We start from the raw sequence: 17,263 nt of genomic DNA on the forward strand, positions 1-17,263 counted from the left end.
CAATACGGATATTTTCGTGTAACTCAAAAACTACAATGGTGCTGTCAAAGATACGGCACTAATTTGCACTAATGAGGCACTAAATATTTAACATAATTTCAGAATTAGTGCTTTCAACTTTTCGCTAACCTCACACTTGTTCGAAAAGCATCAGGCAATTACTGTAAAACTAAAAATGATATCGCATCCGTTTTAAAAGCTCTAATAGGCACTAAATAAGCACTAATTATTGCAACAAAAATTTTCACGAAATTCCAATATGTTGGTGCTGGGCGTGAAGTCATTTTTTTCCATTGGTTCCAAAAGCACTAATAGGCACTAATTAAGCACTAAATATTAGTATAACAATTTCATGGTGATTTGAAAATCTTGGTGCTGAGCGTGAAGTCAGCACCAAGGACTTGAATGATCAATTTCTCAAAAACTATAATGGTGCTGTCGAAGATTTATACGGCACTAATAGGCACTAATTAGGCACTAAATATTTAAAATAGTTTCAAAAGTAGTGCTCTCAACTTTTCGCTAACTTCACGGACCCATTAATTCATCAATCTTTGATTTCTGACTGTAGTTTAAATGATTCAAATCAATTTCAATATATTTTCCTCCGATGCCCTCAGTTAAGTTTACTGAGTATTTGTCATCTATTATTTTTGAATAATTCTTAACTCCTTTTTGAAAAGTTGAACTATTTTCATTCTCACTAAATTTTTCAGAATGGATTTTAAAGATAGTCCTGTTCATTTCCTTAGGAATTTCTTTATTTTGAACTGCTTGGCTTATTTTCAAATTTTCATCTTGAGTCAAATAAAAAATTTTAATACAATTCAGTTCGATCAAAAAATCATAATCAAAATTCGTTTCATCTATTAGGAATGCGTTAATTTTTTTTTCGACATCGAAAATTTTCAGATCCAGTGTTACAATGCCATTTGATTTCTTTACGCCATCATTTTCAAGACCAGCTGCAATTATATGAAGAAGAGTACTTTGATCAATAGTTCTACTGATTTCAAGCATTTATCGTTCTTTTCTTATGGCATAGTCCAATAAAGATCCTTTTTGGAATTTAAAAGCCAATGCATATCTTCCAACGGACCATCCTTTTTTATTCAAAAGTTTGACGAAATGTTTGTTTTTATTTTAACCACTCAGATTTTAAAGGTAATTTCAAAATCGTGGAATTGTTCCATTCTAAACAAGATTTATCAAGAAATATTCCGAATATTTCTACTCTGTCTTTATCTTCATTAATGTTAAACCATAGATTAATGAAACAGGAGATAGAGCATCTCGACAAAAACGCGTTTACAAAATACTGCCATAAATATGAATTTCGATTTCTTGGGTGGGGGAACTGGACAGGGGCGGATTCAGAAGTAGTCACACTGTGAATATTTCAGGTAGTCGGCAATAATTTTATATCGAATGGAAATATGATTCAATGCAAAGATTTCCAGTATTTTTCTTATGACAACTAATCAGAGGGATGTAGAACTAATAATACCAAAACACCTGATGTAAAAAAGAATTTATTTTGAATACAATGTTACCATACACGAATAGTCAATACGACCCTAAACTAACAGATTATTTGAAATGTTATTCACTAAGTAACTGAAAACCAAAAATTACTTTCATGAAAAAATTTCCTTTTAGAATGGTTAATTCTCAAATCAATAGAAGTGGAAGCAGCTGAAGTTTATGGAATTTGTATAATGAGAATCTAAAAGAGTTTGTTCATTGGAGAAATCCTCAAGTCTTCCGTACAGATTTTGCGGAATGAAACAGTAATGTAAGACTGTAAACATGAACCAATGATTGTGAAATAGGAAATGATTTCTTATTGTACACAGTAACTCATAAAAGAATCCTTCAATTCTAGATGAAGCATCAATATTTTTTTTACGGGCAGTTTTAAATTGAATTAAGTTATATTGCATATAAACTAAAGAGCAGTGTTTTTCAGCAACTCAAATACCTAGTTCAACAACCTGCTTCCCCCTTCAAATTTTTATACCACCACGAAAGTGCTTTTTGGTGTTGAAGTGCATAATAATCAAGAGTTATTTTACGAAACTGTAAGCTTTAACTCAATAATAATGTAACTTTTAAGCAAATTGTTCGAGGCCATTGCCATATTTATGTATTTTATGCATGCAGCTGTCTTCGAAGAAAATTTTCATTAGGTATTTGCCTCGGCTTTCCAAGCTTTCATCTTGAACTTTTCTCTCCAATGAATTGGGAACTGCTTGTATGGCAGCAACTTTATTCTTGAAGTACTGACGACTCACTCATAATCTTAAATCGGTGGTCTGACGTCAATTAGCTGTTTTTTAATTTCTGTTCTCCGCTTGTCTCCTGCAACAATTTTTCAACAGAAACAAACAAAGTGATAATCAGACAATAAAGCGAGTTAAATAAGTGGTAAACTACCTATCTTACCTCACTCGGGATGGCATCTTTTTTCAAATTTACGGTAAAAGTCGATTACTCTCATTATACTAAAGTCTGGAGTATAAATTACAAGAGAAGTGTAAATTGTTTTGATACCCAGTTCAACTCTCCACTGCTGTCGTCTGGTTTTATTTCTGGGAAATCTAAAATTGAAATCAATTATTTGATTGTATAAACTCAACATTTCAATCCTATCATTAGATGGAATTCAAACAAAATTCGACCCTGGCGTCCCCTAACTCCCTCCCCTGATTTCATAAAGTCGTGAACTCAAACAAGAATAAAATATTAAAAACTTACCAGAATAAATAAATCGCTTTCCTCTTTCGTGTATAAATTGCACTTCTATTTCAAACACACGCTTTTACGGCACATCGCTGCTTCTTTTCCAAAATATTACGACGTGAATGATTGAAATAATATTTTGACAATTACAAGTACACACGCCGTCTTAGAAATTTTAGAAGCGATCTGGAGGGGAATACAAGCGAAAATTCATTTCATTGGTGGTTGCATGGAGTGGGAATAAATTGAAAAATGAACTGTCTGGAAAATAGCTTATGATCCATCTATTTAATCTATGTGTTAAACCTTATACATTCCCTTTCGAAAAACTCCATCCACTGGCATGCGTTGACATTCGACCTACCGTCAAATTTTTCAAGCACAAACCTTTCTGCTATTATCCTCACATTTTGTTTCTTGTTATTATCCCGACTCTCCACTTGTGTTCTCAAGATTTTTACCATTGGACTATTCTCATTACTGATCGAATGAACGTCTGCATTATACACATTTGTTTGCTCCAGATACTCATCTGGAAAGATAACGTTACCATCATCGTCGAAGTATGCTTTTTTCATATCTTCTGATAGGGAAATCCAAACACTTCTTCTTTGATATCTTTTCACTGATATTTTCACAACAAAGCAAAATTGCTTGAAATACATATTCCATTGTGAAGAGATATTAACTGATATTCCTCGGGTATCGAAAACATTTTATCTTCTTTAGTTAAGGTTATGAAATTAGACTTTCCATCTTCTGTTGGCTCAACTTGAAATGATAATTTCAACTCGAACAGTTTTTCTTCCTTGTTGCTCACAAAAATGTCGTTTTATAAGGCTTTTCTTAGGGTAGTAACTGAAGATCAACAACACAATTGACTTTTTCTGAAATAAAGAATATTTTTTGTGTTCAAACATACAAACATTTCGAACATATTTCCAGAATCTTACCTAGAATAAAGAAACGACATTTTATGCTGCTGATTACAATAACTATCCAAAAATAACTTCTTTTCAATAACTATAAATAATTCGTCTTTGACAAGTTTATATCTAAACAATCAACGATATGATTCGCTCGACAGAGAGCGGTGCGATTTTCTTCTTCTTCTTCATCTTACGTTAGGACTTAGTCCTATGTTTTCTGCAATGTTCCTCATTCTTGGGATGCCGACGTCCAGCTCTCGTACCATCGTTTTGGTGGTCTTCCTGCGGTGCGATTCTGAAGAAATATAATTTTTTTACATCACCCCTCCTGAAGAAGAAAATATTCATCAAATATTTTCAGTCGTTCTCTTCCAGCACTGGTACTGGAGTTAATTTGGAAATATAAAAAAAAGGTTGGACTACAATTTTTTGTGATCTAAGTTGATTCTGTAAATAGAGTTCGACAGTTTTTTTTTAAATTTATATGGACCAACTTTTAGTTTATCCAATTTTTTTCATTGTTTGTTCCCATTTTCCACAAATATCAAAGCATCCTCATTGAAATCATAGTTTTCACGACCTCCACCATACATTTTTTTGTTGTGATATAAATAATCAACAATATAGCAACGCTCGACAGAGAGCAATTTTGAAGAAATATATAGTCCATACAAGAATGATTGACACCCCAGTAGGTCTTGAAATTCCAGACGCAGCTTAATATTTGGTCACAAAAGATCTCTAAAAATGTCTGTACTTTCAGTCACAGAACTGGAATATATTAATCTAGCCTAGAAAAGTATATGAAAATGAGAAATATTCAAATTTGCAGCATATTTATCAGCATTTAAAATGGACACAACTATGTTTCCAATTCGTACGATTAAATTAAGAACATGCACACGCAGCAAAAACTATAAGTTTGCTTGGACAGGCAATGGTTTCATCTTCGTTAGAAAGGATGATAGGTCGAGGGTCGTTAGGGTCTCTAGTGAAGAGGATCTATCTAAGATCGTATAAGTCCTCTGAGTTGTAGTCGGTTTTGTATTTGTTAGTTCATTTTCTTTCTGTTTTTTGTTTTCTTTTCATGGGTCTTTCTGTATATTATCAAAATGTACGTGGTACAAAATCTAAATTGTCAGTACTCAATAGAAATTCATCTATGAGTGAATATGATATAATTTGTCTAACGGAAACTTGGCTCGATGATAATATCTTAGACTCTGAGGTACTAAATAACTCCTATAAGTCTACCGGCGAGATAGAAGGTCTGGCTCGTCGCTCAAGAGTAGGGGGGGTGGTGTTCTGGTGGCAGTCTCGAATAATCTCACGAGTTTTTCTGAGAGCTCCTGGTGCTCAGAAGCTGAGGACATTTGGGTAACTATAGTTCCTGATCGGGGTAGCAAAGCTAGAGTTCACATTGGATGTGCCTACATCCCACCGAGAGACATGGTGGCTTTAACTTCCTTTACAAGTAGCCTATGTGATATAGTTAATAATCATAATTGTAACGATACCTTTGTTATCTGCGGCGACTTCAACTTGCCAGAAATAAAGTGGAATATGAACCCACTAAATTCCTTCTGTATCCCAAGTAATGCTAGAGATCCCTGTTCGGCTTCCTTCGTGGACGCCATTTCCCTCTCGGGCTTGAATCAGTTCAACAGCTTTGTCAATGTCTCCGGCAATACACTTGACTTAGTTCTTAATAACAATTTCAATATAACCGATTTTCAACTCTCTGAATTCCCTCTAGTTCCTGAAGATCCAGGTCATAATACTTTACAGTTTAATATAAATGTTCCTGTTCAACATAAGAAATGTTTGGGTAATTCACGCAATCGAAATTTCAACCGTGCTGACTTTGGTGCGATAAATGAAGCTCCTGGTGCCATTGATTGGACACGCGAGTTGTCTTACCAAGATCTAGATACTGCTGTGGATAGATTCTATGAGATTTTGGATGATATATTTGATAGTTCAGTCCCTTCCTATCCCAAATACTGCAGAAAATATCCAACTTGGTACTCCCTAGCTTCTATCAAAACCATAAGGGAAAAGAAAAAATTTCATAAGCGGTGGAAGATGTATGCCAACTCGTTGGATTACGCTACATTCAGGCTTTTGAGGGCTAGAGCCAGGCATCTGATCTCAGAGGATTACAAAAAGTATTTGGCGAGTGTGGAGGGTAGCATTGTGGATGATCCGAAGTTTTTCTGGCGATATGTGGGGAATAAGAAGGGTTCTCCTTGTTTGCCTGATTCTGTCGGTACACCCAGTGGTGTCTCGACTAACCCGCAGGAAATTTGTAATAAGTTCTCTGATTATTTTGCCTCAGTTTTTCTTCCTTCCTCGGCTATAACCTATAATGAACCTTCTGAAGGGGTTCCTCTGCATTTATCTAATTTCAATATTGAGCGCGATGATATCCGCACTAAGATCACGTCCATGCGTAATGGGAGTCCTGGCCCTGATGGTATTCCTTCCTCTTTCCTGAAAAATTGTTGCGATTTGATTGTTGAACCTCTATTTATTGTATTCAACAAGTCTTTAAAGGATGGTTGCTTCCCTTATAAATGGAAAGTTAGCAGTATCACCCCTATATTCAAATCAGGGAATAAAAATCTTGTTGAGAACTACAGACCTATTTCTAAACTCTGCGCGATTGGTAAGTTGTTTGAGAGCATCGTGACGGATTTCCTTTATTTTGATTTCAAGAATATATTGAACACCGAACAACATGGTTTCATGAAAAATCGCTCAGTGGAGACTAATATGTCCCTATATGTGGAATATATCTTGGAGAATATGGATTCTGGACTTTCGGTTGGGGCTGTCTATACCGACTTTAGCAAGGCTTTCGATAGAATTGACCACTCCATAATGATTTCTAAGCTTGCTGGGTTTGGTGTGTGTGGGAGTCTTCTCCGGTGGTTTGGGTCCTATTTGACTAATAGACATCAGCGTGTTTGTTTGGGTGGTTTCAGATCTGAAGCGGTTCATATCACATCTGGTGTACCTCAGGGGTCCCACTTAGGCCCATTACTTTTTTTACTTTTTATTGATGACGTTATTAGATGTTTTAAATTTTGCAGAGTTCTTCTTTACGCCGATGATCTAAAGATGTTTCATTCTATTTCCTGTCCTAACGACACAGTACGTATTCAAGAAGATTTAAATCGATTTGCTGATTTTTGCAAGGTTGCAAGCTTCTTCTAAACCTATCTAAATGCTGCTCTATTACCTTCTCCAGAAAACCCGTCTCTGTGCCAGTTACATACCGAATTTTCGGTGAGCCTATTTCTAACGTCAACTCCGTGAAAGATCTGGGTATCACGTTGGACTCCAAATTGCTCTTCGATCAACATATCTTTAATATTTCGAAAAGGGCCAATCGGATGCTTGGTTTCATATTCCGAACAACATTTGAATTCCGGAGTGCCGACGTGGCTCGCACTCTTTTCCTGGCCTACGTCAACAGCATCTTATGTTTTGGGTCTGTTGTGTGGAATCCGCGCTATGGGATTTATATAGATAGACTGGAGGGTGTTCAGAGGAGGTTCGTGAGACATTGCCAGAGACGATTCTTCCCTCCTGTGAATGATACATCCGAAGTTTATCGGAAATTAAACTTTATTCCTCTTGAGCATCGCAGAAGGATAGCTGATGCAATGTTCACTTACAAACTGGTGAACAACAAAATCGATTGTACTCATTTGTCCAACTATGTAAGGTTGGTCGTTCCCTCTTATAACACTCGACACACGGATACATTTTTTACTGACTTTGCGAGTACTTACTATTTTCTTAACTCTCCAATTCACAGATTAATGAAAACATTTAATGAGCTGTCTAAAGTCACTAACATTGATATATTTTCTGACTCTGCCTCTAGGTTTCGGTCCATTCTTCTTGGTTATTTTCGCCGTTGCAACTGCAGTCGTAGTACCGGTTTGTTGAGGTCGCTCAGATGAATTCCTATGTATACCACACTGTTTTGTATCATTTTTGAATAATAATATCATTTTCTGTTTAATCATCGATTTATGTGTTCAATTTAGGGCTTGATGTTCATATGTGGATAAAATTTTTTTTTTCTGTAACACTGAATTGTGGACACTGCTTTGGGTTCGTCCCGTTTGTGTCCCGAATTAATAAATAAATAAAAATAAATAACTAATAAAAAATAAAAAATAAACAGCTGTACAAAATTCAAATAACCATCGGTAAGTGCATAGATTCACATATAATAAGTCTATAGATCAATGTTTATTCACAATACCAACCTGAATTCCGCAACACAAAATCTGAACTTATGGGCTATTACCAACTTAATTTGGATTTTCCACAGCCACCCGAGATGTCAATCATTCTTGAATGGACTATAATTTCTTTACATACACTGAGTTCAAAATAAGGTTCTTTCAAAAGTGTTGAGTTAAGTAAACAATGATCTTTCTAAACTTTCGGAATACTTCATTTGAAGGGGCTGAATTGTGTAATAAAATTGAGCAATGAAATTGGTGATTAATTGTAGCTGCGCACGAATTCCAATGATTTCACAGATTACTTTTTTCTTGCAAGAAACCTAGGAACTAATGTTGAGAAAAACTCCACTAAGTTTGTGAAAGAGGTGATAGAAACGAAACATCTTGTGTAAGTAAAGAGTTAAGGCACAATCAAATCAAAATTAATCAAAATCAAATCAAAATTTATTCAAATAATAATAGTACAATATTCATCATCAGTACCGTTCTCAAATTGGTTTACAAAAGTCCAATATCTATTATAGCTATTATCCCTAACAAATGGTTGGATTCTATATTCAGATGCATCACCGGAGTAGACTCACGCTAGGCTTGAAGCCTGTGTTGTGATATCTAAACCAGTAAGGCATTTACCGTGTTTGTTCTTATACAGCGCAGTTGGGTTTTCTGATATGGTAAAAATTCAGACCAGGGCTCGAACGAGACCGGACAATTCCGCTCAGACAACATTCTCAGTCTTGTATGAAAATCATTGAAAGTGGAAAACTTATATTTATATATGCACGAAACACATTTACAAATATGTGCTTCAGTAGAAAATTGGAAATTTGTCAGGATTATTTTGTATGTACTTTTTTATTTCTTTTTTGAATATTTTAAGGGTTTTTATAACTTTTATGTTTTTTGGGAGAATGTTAAATATTTTTGGCCCATAGAAAAGAAAAGATTTTTGTTTAAAAGTTTTATTGAAAAATTCGGTTTGTACCTACAAGTTCACCTTTGATCGAGTTTCTCTTGAATGTTTTTGTGTGTACTTTTTTTGCGTATGAAACATTCTTATCAGGCAGTTATAAGTGCACAGAGAGTGAATATTAAACACATTAGTTTCCTGATATATCTTTTTAGTGGAAAACAGTATTTCCTTTTTGAAAATTCAGTCGAATCAGTTTTAAGGTATCTATCTGAGGAAAATGCGTCCACGTGATTATATATTCTTTCTTCTAAAATATCAAGAGACATATATGTGATCTATTTAAAATGGATTGATGTCATAAATCAAAGCTTATGGAACATTCAAACTGTTCTACGTATGAAAAAAGGATTGAGAGTAAATTATTCAAGGTGTGTTACATTACACTCTACATTATTTTTTATTACGTATTATTTCTAATTGGGTACTTCTTATTTGTTTCATCTATACTCAAACTCATTCTGTACCATGTGAGTAATAAATTTTTCACAAAAAGAAGGATTGTTGTTCAAATTGTGTTCATTCGATTAATCAAATGAATATATCTTTATTATCTGATACTTGCTGCGAACTTCTGAAACTTACAATGAACTTCTCACTACTTTTTTGAACATTTTTATTGAATTCATTATGAAAACTATATTCCTGAAGGAACCATATTTTTTTTAGTGTAACGTTTGATCATATAATTGTGTGTTTGCTCCCGGCCAGCGAGCTCTAAGACGACAGTACATCTCATATAAATGCTGCAGTCGGCTAATTTTTTTCCCTTACTCATAATAGGATGGCGAAGCGACTAATTGGCTAAATGCAATGATAAACTGATTTCTCACCCAGGATTATAGATTATGTTTCATAACTCTTGATTTCATTATTCCATAAAACGTTTTTTTTTTGTTTCTATTCAGAATGTTTTGAAGATTGCTTTTTCAGAAATGACTCAAATATCCTGACATAATTTTTTTGTTCATACTAGAGCTCCGAGGATTAAAATGATTCGGCCTATTCAAAATAAGAGACCAAGAAAATTGATGGATAGAAGAATTTATCAGTAGTACCTAGAAAAATTTTTGTTTCATCCTGGAATGGGTGCATGAGCAAATAAATTCTTTTGTCCATATTAAATTTTCAAAAGAAAAAAAAAGAACATGCTCTCGATCGTAGACAGAATACCAGTTTTTTTCGATCCTTGGAATTAGAGCTCTAGGGCTGCCCGAAAGAAATGGAAATTTTCATGTGTAAATCTTATACATTCCTCTGTCAGTTTGGTCAGCCGTTTCATACATTCGAAAAAAGATGAGGAACAGGCGAACAGGCTCTCCATCCTTGACAGAAAAGTGGAGATTTATTTCAATCCTTGGAGCTGGGGCTCAAATGCTTTCATCATCGTTTTCATCGTTGGGATATTTTATTCATTCCTTTATTTACTCTATCCATCAATTTTCCTGACCGGCTTTTGAACCGATAAAAGAAATCCTTCAAATATTCTGAATAAAAAAAAACGTTGTACGAAATCAAGGATTATGAACCATATTCTTTAATCCTTGGTGAGAAGTTGGTCATTTCCTCGTTGCATATAGCTTATTATTAGCTTGGGTATAGAAATCATAAAAATGGTGAAATGGAAAAATTTCTATTTGCAAACTATTCACATAGCGACGGTTTCGAAATGAGATTTATCTCTTCTTCAGGCTGAAAAAAATTACAAGACATTGTAAAACAAGATATAATAGAGTGCTACCTAGACTTTACGGTGTATGAAAATACATAAAGATAGACTACCTCTTCGTCCACTTACTTCCGGCATTGATTCACCTGAATAGGGGTGTAAGGGGGAAGGATGCGTTTTATAGCCTCTCCTCTCAAATGCCAACCTCACCTACTCGCGGTGCACCCTGTTCTTACGAACGAGGCTCTGGCGACCGAACATGAGCGGTATAACTCTGTTTCCCACAATTACGTAGCCTAAACATTGGCTTGAGCAGGAAATGGCTCTCTGCGTTGCTCAAGTTACGTCTCAGACCTTGTCGTCTCAGGATGCCTGTGCCACAAGATAATCTAGTCGTAGCCGCAACCAAAGTTGCACTGACAGCGTTACCAGTGCAGCTTTTGAACACCTTCTAACGCAGCTCCTACAAAAAGATGGATCAGTCGAACAGGACAAAATTCGTATCCGGAGGTAAAATACCCTCCCATTCGGATCTCCGGGGGAGGGTGCCTGAGCGAGTGAATCATCGAACAAACACCAATGAAAAGCACATAGCTTTTGCAGCATGGAACGTCAGAACCTTGCTAGACAACCCCAAGGCCGACCGACCAGAGAGGCGTACTGCCCTAATCGATAAGGAACTGCAACGAACATCCATTGCAATAGTTGCTTTAAGCGAAACACGCTTTTCGGACGAAGGTAGCTTGGTAGAACAAGCGTATACTTTTTTCTGGAAAGGCTTGCCGGAAGGCGAAATCAGACAACATGGCGTAGGCTTTGCCATTAGAAACGACCTGGCCGCCAAACTTACCGAAAATCCAGTTGGTATCTCAGAACGTTTAATGACCCTACGTTTTCCTGCAGCGAATAACACGTTTGTGAACATCATTGCAGTATACGCACCCACTTTGAACTCCTCTGACAACTTAAAGGACACTTTTTACGAAACACTCGTTGCTACATTAAGTAAAATCCCAAAACGGGAACGAATTATTCTCCTTGGAGACTTCAACGCTAGAGTGGGCAGAGGTCAAGACTTAGAACTATGGCCGGGAATAATAGGGAAACACGGCACAGACAGCATCAATTCGAATGGAGAACGTCTGCTAGATCTTTGTGCAGAACACAATCTGTGTATAACGAACACCTATTTTATTACGAGACCCAATTCAAGGGGGACCTGGCGCCACCCGCGCTCAGGGCATTGGCATACCCTCGACTTTGTGATCGTGAGAAGGAAAGATCTGAAAGAGGTGTTGGTCACTAAACCCAGAGCAGATCTGGAGTGCTGGACTGATCATAGGCTGGTAATCTCGAGACTGAAAATCTCAATGCGCCCAAAATACCAACGCAAGCCGAAGTATCTAAGAGAGCGCCTTCAAATATCCAAACTACAAAACCCTTCTACAAAGGACAGATTCACAGCTGCCGTCAAAGATAGCCTAACACCACCGGATTATAACGACGACATTGAGACTCATTGGCTCCGTTTCAAGTCATCCCTTACAAATACAGCGAAAGAAATACTGGGCACAGAAAGCTCCCGAAAATCCCCAGACTGGTTTGCCGACAGCGAAACTTATATCGCACCCCTTTTGGACGCAAAACACAAAGCGATGAAAACCGCAATTAACAAGCCTGGCGATATTGCAGCCCAAATAGGTTTCATAAACATAAAACGCGAGGTCCGTCAAGAAATAAGAAAAATCAAGGACAGCTGGTGGAAAGAAAAAGCTAGGGAAATACAAGCTTACGCCGATAACCATGACTACAGGCGTTTTTTCGAAGCTATTAAAACGGTTTACGGTCCAAGCAGAAAAACTAGCTTTCCTATAAGAGATGCTCATGGAGCTATTCTAACTGATGATAGAAAAATTCTCGAAAGATGGAAGGAGCATTACTCACAGATCTTGAATCAAAATAACGACTCGGATTTATCCATTTTAGACTTGCTCCCCGCGTATAGTCCGATGACATCGCTTGATGACGAAATCTCAATGTCGGAAATCATAAGCGCGATTAAAAATATGAAAAATGATAAGTCACCTGGTCTAGACGGCATTCCGGCGGAGATATTCAAAGCCTTGGATGAGGACATTGTCAATAGTCTCCTAATACTATTCCGCAAGATCTGGGAACAGGGAGATGTGCCACAAGACTTCAGAGACGCTTTAGTTATCAACCTCTATAAGAACAAAGGCGATACGTCGAATTGCAACAATTACAGGGGCATATCGTCGCTTAATGTGGCCGGTAAAATTTTCTCGAAGATTATGGCTAATCGTCTGGTTCCACTCTTAGAGAAGCTTTTACCTGAATCCCAGTGCGGCTTTCGACCAAATCGAGGTACGGTGGACCTAATTTTTACACTGCGACAGCTACAAGAAAAGGCCCGTGAACAACAATCAAGGATTTATACAGCCTTCATCGATTTAAGCAAGGCATTCGACTCGGTGAATCGGAGAGCGCTATGGAAAATCATGGCACGTCTTGGAGTACCCGAAAAATTCCTAGCAGTGTGTAAAAACCTTCATACCAACAACACCGCTAGAATACAGCATAATGGCTCTACAACCGACCATTTCTCAACCAACTCTGGAATAAAACAAGGCTGCGTATTAGCGCCTTTACTGTTCAATATTTTCGCCATAGCTGTATCGATAATTGCTGACATGAGCATGCCCGTAAGAGGTCTGGGATAAGATTCAGATTTGATGGAGGCCTGTTTAACCTGAAGCGCCTCAGAGCAAAAACCCGTACCAAGTTTATCACGGAACTTCAATATGCAGATGACTGTTCACTCATCGCTAGCAGCTCAGAGGATCTACAGATAATGATGGACACCTATAAACATATATACGAAGCTTTAGGCCTTAGACTCAATATTGACAAGACCAAAATCCTGGTAAGTCCGCCAGAAAGCCTTCAAACAGATATTAGCCTGGACAATAAAACTCTAGAACAGGTCGAGCAGTTCAAATACTTGGGAAGCTTCATAAATACTAGGGCTAACCTTGACACGGAAATACACAACCGTATCAATTCGGCATCACGGGCATTCTGGAAGCTGAAGGACAGAGTGTTCCAAAATCACGACCTCAATCTGAAGACCAAGACAGCTGTTTACAGAGCAGTGGTCCTCCCAACGCTTCTTTACGGAAGCGAAAGCTGGACTCCCTACAGGCGACATATTAAACAGCTTGAACAGACGCAGCAACGTCATCTAAGACAGATAATGCACATCAGATGGTTCCACAAAGTTTCGAATGCAGAAGTCTTGCAGCGCGCGAGTTGTACAACAATTGAGACTCAAGTAACGAGGGCCCGACTTAGATGGAGCGGCCACATTCTGAGGATGCAGGACACAAGACTCCCCAAAATAGCTCTATACGGCGAAATCACTGAGGGAGCCCGGAAACCAGGAGGCCAGTATAAGCGGTTTAAGGATACACTACATCAATCCCTAAAATCAGTTAATGCTAATCATAACTGGGAACAACTAGCGTTAGACAGGTCACAGTGGAGGTCTTTGGTCCACAGTTATAATGGAGAATCGAGAAGGATACAGCGGCGGCCAGATCTGGTTGGAGACTATCCATGCCCTGAGTGTGGAAGGATCTGCAGGTCACGGTTGGGTCTCTTTAGTCACAGGAGGGCACACAGTCGCAACTAGCACTGAGAAGTTACAAGTCTGTTCAATTTTTTTTTTTCTTCTTTTTGTAGATTTATTCCCGGTAACGGGATACAGCAATGAATGAATGAATGAATGAATGAATGCACCTGAATGAAACATTTCTAAATAAGTGAGTGATATTTCAAGTAACCTTATACCTTCTTTCAAATCAAATGTTAAGAATTCCATAGAAGTTGTTGAGACATTGAAAAATGTAGAGATTCCTGACGGTAACAGTTTAGATTTCTCTGAAGTGGAGAGTTTATACACAAATATAGCTTACATACTTATATCCTAGATATCAGAGTTCCTTTGAATCGGACGGCCCATAAACCGGACGCTACAGTTTTCTACACTACACTACTACTACACTCGATAGTAATTTAGCATCCTTTACGTAAATCCCATTTTCGCAACATCGATCTATATCTCTTAGAAAATGGCTGATCCTGTGGCTCGAGCTTTGTTGCAAAAATGGGATTTATTTATTTATTCAAAAGAGGTACAAACAGATAATGAATCCACAATAACACCAACTGAATTAAAATTAAAAAAAAAATACACTCATACATCATACTTAATTTCTTATTTCCTAATTAAAAATAAACATGTCTCAAACAGAAAATTCAAACAATACCCATATGTGTCCAATTGGACAAACTTCCGGCTTAACAATAGCAACAAAAATAAATTTACGAGAAAGAAACCACATACACAGTTGAACCCCAAACGAAACCCACCGATCCCACATTACCCTAGTGAAGGAGTTCACGCTTCAGCTCCCTCTTGAAAACATTTGAGGTGGAATTGAACAAATCAACCGTAGGTGTCAGAGTGTTGTAACAGGTGACCAATCTACAAAGAGGAGAATTCTGAGTGACATTAACCCTCCTAAAAGGTATACTGAAAACCTCCCTCGATCTTGTCACTCTCTCCGGCACTCTGAGGGAAAGGAGTTCCAAGATTCCTGGAACCGCAAAGGATCCATTCACCACCTTATGGAGAATGCACAAATCGCTCATCCTTCTCCTATCCTCAAGACTCAGACAATTGAAAAGTCCACGAGCCCGTGCATAGTCGTGATTCTCTATGGAAAGACCATTTCTGTAGCATAGGTGACGCAACATTTTATTCTGAACATTCTCTAATCTCTTTATGTAGCATTTGTAACGCGGATTCCACACAACCGAAGCGAAATTAATCCTGCTATAGACAAATGCATAGTACAATGATAAAAGTGTACGGTCCTGTCGGAACTGCCTCGACCCACGAATAACAAACCCAAGCATCCTATTAGACGCTGCAACTATTCTCTCAATATGCCGATCAAATATAAGTTTAGAGTCCATGGTGACGCCCAGATCCAACACCTCGCTCACCTCACGCAATGGGTGATCCCCAATATGGTAAGAATAATTTACAAGATTTTTGTTCCTGCTGAATGTGATTTTCAAGCATTTGTTCAAGTTTAGGAAAAGTAGGTTTCTCTGACAATACTCGTAAAATCTTCGAATATCCTGCTGAAGCCGATAACAATCATCTAAACTCCTGATCAGCATGAAAATTTTAAGATCATCCGCATACAAAAGAAATCTCGCGTACCTGAAGCATGAAGTTATATCATTCAAGTAAATGATAAAGAACAGAGGACCGAGGTGTGAGCCCTGGGGTACTCCGGATGTTCCGTAAATTCTCCTCGATTTCACGCCATTAACTACAACGAATTGGGATCTATTCGTAATGTAAGACTCAATCCATCTCAACAAGTTTCCCGCTATACCAACCTCAGCTAGTCTTCGCAGCAGCAACGTATGATCGACCTTATCAAAAGCTTTTTTCAGGTCGGTATATATCGCATCAACTTGCGCCCCGGATTCAAAGCCCACCTGCAAGTATTCGGAAAACCGCAACAGATTGGTCTCTATATTACGGCCTTTAATGAATCCGTGTTGATCTTCTATTATGATATTTCTCACATGAAACGACAGGTGTCTATATATCAGAGATTCAAACAATTTTGGAATTGTCGAAATCATAGAGATCGGCCTATAGTCATGAACTGATTCCTTTCGTCCACTCTTAAATACTGGAACTATCTTACACAGTTTCCATCTTTCGGGAAAAACAGAAGTGAGAAGAGATTGTTTGAACAATATAAGCAAGCAGCTGGACATGCTATGGGCACAATTTTTCAAAAATATGGGTGGAATATTATCTGGACCAGCTCCCTTCGAAGAATCAAGCTGAAGCAACGAACCCAGAACTTCGTCCCCAGTTATAGGTAGAGTACAGAGATAGTTGCTGCTATACAAGTTATCCACCCCCTCCAAACTCTCATGAGAATTCCCAGAGGGCTCATAGACACCCTCGAAAAAATCAGCAAATAGATCGGCTATCCCCTCCGAGGTGGTCGCCTCTCTGTCACCCGACCACATTCTTGTGGGAAATTTACTGAACCTTCTTTTATAAGACATGAACTTGAAGAATCCACTGGAGTCCCTGGATAATTCAACCTCGACAGATCTCAAATACTCCCGATAATCAGCAGATATTGAAGCTTTCGAGCGTGATCTCCAAATCCGAAACAAATTGAAATCGGCGTCGCTTCCATAAGTTTTCCACTTCGTATGATATTTGGTCTTGGTCTTTATGCAATTTATAGTTTTCCTAGAGTAAAAAGGTGGGTATTTACTACCGATCTTGGTCTTTGGGACGTACTTTGATATGAGCTCCTGTAAAGTTTCATAGAAGATGTTGACATTTATATTAACGTCAGAGTGTCGCAAAAGAGTGTTCCAATCAATCAAACAAATTTCCTCGTTCAACCTCTCATAATTCGCCTTCTTAAAATTAAGTCTATGAATGACAGGACTTCTCATATAATGCCGCAAACCTATATCAAACAAGAACTCAAGACAAGGATGATGATCATCCTCGATGACAAGTGGTTCATTACATCTTGAAATATTTTTC

At 37.7% G+C, this 17,263-nt stretch overlaps 1 protein-coding gene across 1 annotated transcript; it reads left to right on the forward strand.

Annotated features, from left to right (window-relative positions):
- The first annotated feature begins 5,120 nt into the window (after positions 1 to 5,120).
- On the forward strand, positions 5,121 to 6,708 carry LOC123307023. The gene is made up of 2 exons (XM_044889225.1): positions 5,121 to 6,339; positions 6,659 to 6,708. Exons 1-2 carry the CDS (start codon positions 5,121 to 5,123, stop codon positions 6,706 to 6,708), a joined length of 1,269 nt encoding a protein of 422 aa, XP_044745160.1.
- The last annotated feature ends 10,555 nt before the right edge of the window (positions 6,709 to 17,263 follow it).

This window comes from Coccinella septempunctata, chromosome 2, assembly GCF_907165205.1.
Source record: "Coccinella septempunctata chromosome 2, icCocSept1.1, whole genome shotgun sequence".
Classification (NCBI taxonomy): Eukaryota; Metazoa; Arthropoda; class Insecta; order Coleoptera; family Coccinellidae; genus Coccinella; species Coccinella septempunctata.

Excerpts from the sequence above, each read along its gene's own strand:
- LOC123307023 (XM_044889225.1), top strand. The coding sequence starts at position 5,121 with ATGGTGGCTTTAACTTCCTTTACAAGTAGCCTATGTGATATAGTTAAT. Across the intron at positions 6,340-6,658 it reads TTCTAAACTCTGCGCGATTG|ATCTGAAGCGGTTCATATCA; the intron begins GTAAGTTGTTTG and ends GGGTGGTTTCAG.